Raw genomic sequence first — 7,456 nt, forward strand, 5'->3', positions numbered from 1 at the left:
AAAAAATTACATACAAGTCACAAGTCATACAAGTCGATGTGAATTGCACTTTTGGGAATCATTTATTTCACAAAATACGAGACCAAGAACAGACATTTCATCTTGGAAGGCAAATCATAATAAGAAAATAGACTAAATATATGTACATTTCACTATCGTAACACATTAATACTTAGTTAGCTTCTTAAAACAAGGAAGAATCTAGTATTTTTTTTTTTATTCAATTTTATTTATTTAGCCCAATATCACGACGCAGTTGTCTCAATGGGCTTCACACCAATAATTGCACAACAACGACAAAAATGTGTCATAAAATATAAACAATAGCTGATTGCTAAACTAAACGGACTAAGTCAAACTGGGAATCCCTTCACTTAGACTTTCTTCCTCTGTGAGGAAAAACTCCTAAAAAAGCCTGATTCTAGGATAAAAACAAGAAACCTCTGCACAACATATGAACAATTAGTGATATAACCATATCATGAAAAACATGCTAACAAGTCAACTAAACTGTATCACTTCAAATCACTAAAATCATTAGTCTTCATCCTCTGTGTTACTTTGGAACAATTCTGCCAAGCTTGAAACAAGACTGAGCAGAGATTCTTCTTCTGCGTAGCTGTCAGTAGCAAATACTGATACACACAGCTACAGCACTCTCCAGCAACTGTTACTCATATTTTTTATAAGTCACACCTGAGTATAAGTCGCACCCTCGGCCAAATAATGCAAAAAAAAAAAAAAACTTATACTCCCAAATGAATTTGGTAGAATCGAACAACTCCAAAAAATAAGCCGGTCCAATTCAAAGAGGTCAACTAATAGAGATTCGGAAACAAAAATATGATGGACATTTCTGTTTTTGTCCATTCCCCTCAAGAAAAGAACTCTCCCCAATCTAGTGATGTTGATGTTTGCGCTTGACATTTCAACTATCTCTGGCTGAGAAGAGTGTGTGAGCAGCCAGTGAGATGTACTTATTAAGCTCCAACGATGTCTGAAGTTGGAGGGCAAAAAGCCAAGTGGAAATATTCAAGACGTTGGGAAATGAATCTGAGCATGGTTTAGTCATGCATGGAGCACTCTGCAATCCGCAGGCCAGTCAAACAGACCTTCTACGCCCACATGAGTCATTGGAGAAGGTGCACCTGGAGGTGAGCTTCTGAACATGCAGGAGAGCGGAGTTTTATCCTCACAAATCAAACACAAGAATGTGCAACAAAGTACTCGTAAAACTTTTTCAGATGTTTTAAACTCTGCTGTGTTTTATAAGAAACTACATTCCTGAATTAACTTCAGAAAAATCAATAAATATAACAAATTCATTTTAATTTGCCAAAAATCTGTCTTTGTAACAAACATCTTGCTTTGTCAGGGAGCCCCTAAACTTTGAAGCCAGTTTCTTAGTTGCACCAACAAACTGGCGATAAAAGGTCATTTTTTGCATGGATGCCACAGCGTCACGCAACTGCTTTGCTTACAATCTTTAAGTGAACACCCTTGTCACTTTGTGCCGTCCTTGACAGAAAGTTAGAAGAGCGATGAGCTGGGAGATGAGCCCTTTAATTACTTTGAAGGCGGGAGGATAATTGATCATCTCTCTGAGCTAACTCTACCATGAAGAACACAGATTCATTCAAAACAAAAACACAACAGTGTTTGGGAAAACTTAAGCTTAAGCTATGGCCAGTGATCTTTCATTTCCATCAAATTCACAAGCAATTTCAGCGTGATGTGAGGGGAAACCGGACACAAAAGTGTGAAAACAGACCTTCCAGGATCACCGTTTCATCCTATCTCCTCTTTAGGTTCTCCTGAAGAGAAACGGACAGAGGAAACTTCCCTTGATGCTGCTATTGGCATTTCAGGAATTAGGTAAGCAGTGATATAATTAGCATTCACGAGTTAAGTAATTAAAACATCAATGTAACCGAGCAGCGCCGCTCAGCAGCCCCTCGTGTGCTCTTTTGCTCAGCCTCTCAGCAGTCAGCATTCCCTTAGTGCCGTCAGAAAAACGACAGCTAGATGGACGAGTGTGCTCCCGGAATGCGTCGATGTACTCATGCGCAACAGGTCGCCAAGACTTCCCTCCTGATTTGGGGGAATGCAACGTCTGTTTACGGGTAGTAAAAAAAAAAAAAAAAAATTGCCTTATAAGGCCAGGTTCAGCAGTTGAATATTCTGACCGATGTGTGGAGCCTGGTTTCTCCAAAAATGATCAGTCTTATGCCTTGTTTCCACTGAGAGGTCCGGCCAGGACTTTTGAGCATTTCCATTACAAAATGGACCTGTTAAGCAGGACCTACTGGTACCATTTTTGGTCCTCCGTTGGTCGTAGGTCCATAGAAAAATGGAATGGAGCGGTTAGGCAGGAGCGTCTGTCATCACACAATGTAACCCATTGATCGGCGTAAAGGTTTTACAACAACAGCAAGCGTCCGACCAACAACAGGTCCACACCGAAAGTTTTGTCCTCTTTGTGTCTGTATTCTTCTTTGCCCCCGCAATCTTCTTGCAAAGAATAATAAACTCTTTGTATACAGTATTACCCTTATTCGCGGGATTTGGGGACCAGAGAGACCCCGAATCCACAAACACGGAGACAACACTCTCACAGTTTCAGTCTCACCCAACCCCTGCGGGAGAAGAGTGTCTGTTACCGATCCATACTCATCACAAACACTTCCAATCGTGCTTTGTAAACATTTATTGAAGAACATTGGCGTATTGCTCAACATAAAGAGATTTTTTTTCTTTTTAATTAAGAACAATAATATTCTGCAGCATAGAGGCCGGCTTCATCCATAGTAAATATCTGTTCCAGATTAAAATTATTTGTTCATGTATTGCAAGTCATATCGTCATTGTAATATTGATCACTAGTATCACCCAGAGCAAACTTCTGCAGCTGCAGTCTTGACAGCTACTTAAAGAGTCACCAAACAGGGAGGGGGAGGCTGACTCCACCCACAGCCAAAATATGAAAATCCAGTCGGAGGGGTGGGGCTGGGGGGTCAGGACTGTTATCATTACTGGAGCTGCAGATCATGATGTGGGACTTAGATTGGTTTGACCAATCACAAAATTCAAATATAATTCCTCAATTCAACCTGCAGGGGGCAGCACACAGACGGTTTTAGACTGTATTTTCAAGAATTAAACATGTTTATTTTAATTTGTCAACAATTTGGCAATGACCAAAAGATAGCACTTTTAAAGCCCCATTTATAGAGATCAACAGGCAAAAAAAAGTTGATTAAGGGTTCATTTACCCTTTAAAAGGAGCCGTTTCTCCAAGGGTTGTTCTGATTTATTAGAAGAAATGCAGAGCAGCTTTAAGATTAGCGAGAAAGGACAGCTGAACTGTGAATCCAGTCAAGGAAACAAAAAGAGATGCAGAGATTTTACAAGTTAAAGCTTTTGCATTGTTTAGAACAAGCTATGATCAGGTAGACTTTGTCCAAAGTCGTAGGAAAATCTGGCAAAGATCATCACATCTTTATTTCAGCAAGACAGCACGGACCCTTAATGAGGAGGGGCACGGGTGGGTGGTCAGAAAAACTCATTAGTTTTTTTGTGCAATGTTTTGTTTAATGATTGCACTATTCTGTAATGCCCTCTGGTTTAATTGGAATAAAGGAAGGTGTTCAAATGATCAACATTGAGAAGCCCAAATAAAAAAAGGAGATTCATAAAAAGTGCTGAAGCAGATAATTGTGGACTTTTTTTCTTTAACTTCACAAACTACTACCGCTTCAGTGGAAGAAACCGCTCAGATTCAACACTAATGCACACCCCCTCTGGTGCAGCACAATTCTTGTTAAAGCGTCATCACCTGACAAGAAAACCCCAAAACCCTTTTCTCCACATGTTGCCTGAGCCCACCAGCTGTCAGTGGTAATTTAACTCGTCCCGTAACATCATTCATGCTTTGCTGGGTGTGGGGGTATTTGGCTCATAGTACTCCATCAACTGCCTGTCCGTTAAAGCCATGCGTGTACAATGATGAAAGAGGAGCATTACAGCAGACCGTGACTTAAGCAGATTCATAGAAGCTTCAATTAGCAAAAGACAAAGATAATGTGCTTCATCAACTGCAGCATGAGAGGATGTTTTTTTTGTTTTGTTTTTTTTTCCTCGTGGATCATTCTTAAACATGCACAAGCTGCCATGCTCTGAGGTGAAATGAGAGGTCTTCAGTGTGGGAAAAAACAAATTATGAATGTACTTTTCTTGGATCCTGGTTTCCCTGCTGTCGACAGCTGCAGATGTCAGTTTTGTCTTGTCAAAACATGATTTAATAATTTAAAAAAACTGTCTTTCTATATGCCAAAACACGGGGGGGTGAATAGGAATAAAAGTGTTGATTCAAAACCAACTGCTTAGCTGCCACATGTTACAGGACAGGTGCAGACGAAAAACTTTAAAGCAAAGGAAGCAGTAAAGGGAACAGGTCTGCAGAGGAATTCACACACTCAGACAAGATTTGAAGGGTGTCTTTTTCATAGACACCGATTCTTTCTGTTTGATCAAAACTGTCATACAGCCTTCTAAACTCAATGACACTAAACTTCTTTTTCTTTCAGTAAGACCTAAAAAAGTCATTCATGATGAAGATGATAGTCTGCATTAATCATGTCTGCAACAAGTGAGGACACAAATACCAAATCAAAAACATAATTTTCCTTTCAATGCAGAAGTTTTATTTAAGTAAATGTCAACATAATTTAAATTACACTGCAAATTATCTTTAATAGGACTAAATAGTACGTCAGTTGTACGTTTTGAGACAAACTAAAGAACAGTTATCTACTTTTCTTGGAGTACTGGCAAAAATTAATTGAACAACAATTAAGAAATGTGCAGTGTACGCTTTGGATTTTTATAAAACAATGGTTTCTCTGTGTGTGTGTGTGTAAATATTTATCATCTGGCTTTAATATTTAAATTAAAAAAAAAATAGCATGTTTTTTTTTTTAATCATGTCAATCTAATTTTTAATTTATAGCCATTATTTAATAAGTAAGTGATAAATCCTGGCGAGGTGTCCGTTAGCAGAGATTTAATGATGATGCAGAAGTCTTGTTGCATTGGACGGTTACTTCTTCGAAGTCCAGTTATTTCTGATAATGCACACCTCAAAGAGCATTATCCTGCCACTACATAATCACGTACAAAATAAATATTAAAGGAATTATTAGTACTTTAATCTCATATATTTAGTTTTGAATCGTATTTCATTAAAAGCAGACAATTTGTTCCGTGGTGTGATGTGTTGTCATGGCAACAGCTATCAAGCCTGCACCAACCTTGCTCTGCAGAGGAGAAAAGTTGTAGCTGATGTCAACGTTAAACAATCATATCAGGCCAAAAGTTCACCTCGTACTGCATAATTTCATCCAGATGATGAAACAAAATCTAAAGTCTAAATTCCTCAAATCTTCCAGTGTCACCTCCTCCGTATATTATCTTCTGCTGCATCCTTGTCTTCAAAATAATCAAATGCACCAAAAAGGTAAAAAAAAAAACAAACAAAAAAAAAAAACATAAAATCACTGTGAAAAGTTACGTCAACATGGTGTCAATAAGAAGTTTGTGGTCAATATTTTATTGATTTGTGTTAAATTACAACACTCTGGACCTCACGTTTACCTCTTGGTGGTGTAAAAGTAGAAGTCTGTTATAATAATAATAGAAAAAAACTTTACAAAGCAACTTTTTAAGTTGTATATTGATGTCTTCTTTGCCAAAATGTCACAAATTTAAAGAAAATACTAGAAAACGAGGCTCGTCATAGCAAATATTAGGATCAATTAAAATTTGGATTAATCAATTATAGGTCATAATGGCATGACAGAACTAATTTATTGTGGTTTATGCTGTCTTATTATAACAATATACTGTTTATTGTGCAGGCCTGTTTGTCACACGTGTAAAAATGAAACCTGGAGCTGCATCCAGGATCTTTCATTACACCACTACCTTAAAAGCTGCAGTGAACATCCACCAAATGGACACATTTCTGCTTAAAAACGTGGGGTGAAAGGTGAACAGGCTTAACAAACTAACTTTTCTTTCTGGAAGTGAGCTGCAGCGTGCATCATACTGGAAATCCCTCAGATTATACATTAGACAGGCAAAGATGTCGCAACTCCAGTGGACTGCGGTTGTGATAACAAGTTCTGCCAGTTGTAACGACGCGTTTCCCGCTTAAGTTGGACAGAATGGAGTAAAGTGTGCTTCTGTTAAAGCGCAGACTATAATGACTTTTTATAATGAAATGAAATAAAAAGTAAGAAAAGTTCCAAACTTCACCCACCTTCTCCTTGCTGTCGTGGTCGGAAGAAGGCGACGTGGGGGATTTAACGCTCCCCACAGCCACGGCCACAGCCTGAGTGACCGTGACCCCCCCGCCGGGAGCCGGGCTGCTCTTCTCGATGGTCTCCACCTTGATAAGTCGGTGCTTTGGCGACACGTACTTGATATCCGACGAGCCCACGGGGTTGAGGCTGGAGCTGAAGCAGACGGTCCCGCCGGGAGTGTAGGGGTCCTCGAAGTCCATGTCCTTTTGGATTTTGTAGGCGGTGAGGATGTCGGGCTGCGCGGGACTCTGGAAGCACGCGGCGGAGCTTGTCTGCTGGAAGCCCGGCGCCGTGGGAACACCGGTGAGGCAGTACCTGTAGTCCGGTTTCGGAGGCGCCGGAGGGGGTGCTTTGGTAGTTTTGAATCCTAGGTGCTCCTTGAACCACCTGGCCATTCTGCCAGTTCATCGCTCAAAAGTCAATGTTCGGAGTTCAGTTCCAGCTTCTTCTGTTTGGGTTCGGCCAGCGCAGCCCGGGTCCGCTCGTCCAAAAGTGCTGCTGGTGCGGAGGGAGGGGGGGGCAGAGCGCGCGCGCGCGGCGGAGAGCAGCCGCAGGCACTTAGTGAGCTGCCCGGCCGCGACTCTGTCACTGTCAAAGCTCCCTCGCTGAATGCCTCGCGCGCACTCTCAAGCACACACGCGCGAGCGCCGCTGGCTGCAAACCACGTCAGGTTTCCAGACTACGCAACATGGGAGCAAGAGACACACACACGCCCCCTACAACCTGCGCTCAGCACCTGAGAACATCCACTGCCCCCTACCGGAGCTCACCAACTTCCCTGCAAGCAGAGCAACCTTTAAAATACAGCCTGGGAAGCTGTTTGTATGGAGTGAAAATAGACTCACTCCGATTTGTGGGTGCGTAATTCTTGATTTGTAACTAATATAATACGCTTTGTGCATAAGTAAAAAAAAAAAATACTAAATCAAATTTTACACATGCACAAATTAAAATGACAACAGTTTGAAACTACTTACACATGCAAATCTTAAAAATTACAATCACTTCTTATGCACACACAAAAACCTCAGATGCACACAGATCTAAGGTGAGACTTATTTCACATCTGTAAGTGATGCGTTTAAATACTACTA

General features: G+C 40.7%; 1 protein-coding gene across 5 annotated transcripts in view; it reads right to left on the minus strand.

The window, feature by feature from the left end:
• The window catches only part of LOC112160996 (SH2 domain-containing adapter protein F), a 103,879-nt gene extending 96,757 nt beyond the window's left edge, over positions 1-7,122 (minus strand). For all 5 annotated transcript variants that reach the window (XM_024295945.2, XM_024295941.2, XM_024295940.2 and 2 more), the window contains exon 1: positions 6,320-7,122. In XM_024295945.2, the coding sequence (XP_024151713.1) occupies positions 6,320-6,757 (438 nt within the window). In that variant the 5' untranslated portion in view covers positions 6,758-7,122. The remainder of the gene's footprint in view (positions 1-6,319) is intronic.
• Positions 7,123-7,456: the final 334 nt, after the last annotated feature.

Source organism: Oryzias melastigma, linkage group LG3 (assembly GCF_002922805.2).
Source record: "Oryzias melastigma strain HK-1 linkage group LG3, ASM292280v2, whole genome shotgun sequence".
In the NCBI taxonomy this organism is placed as follows: Eukaryota; Metazoa; Chordata; class Actinopteri; order Beloniformes; family Adrianichthyidae; genus Oryzias; species Oryzias melastigma.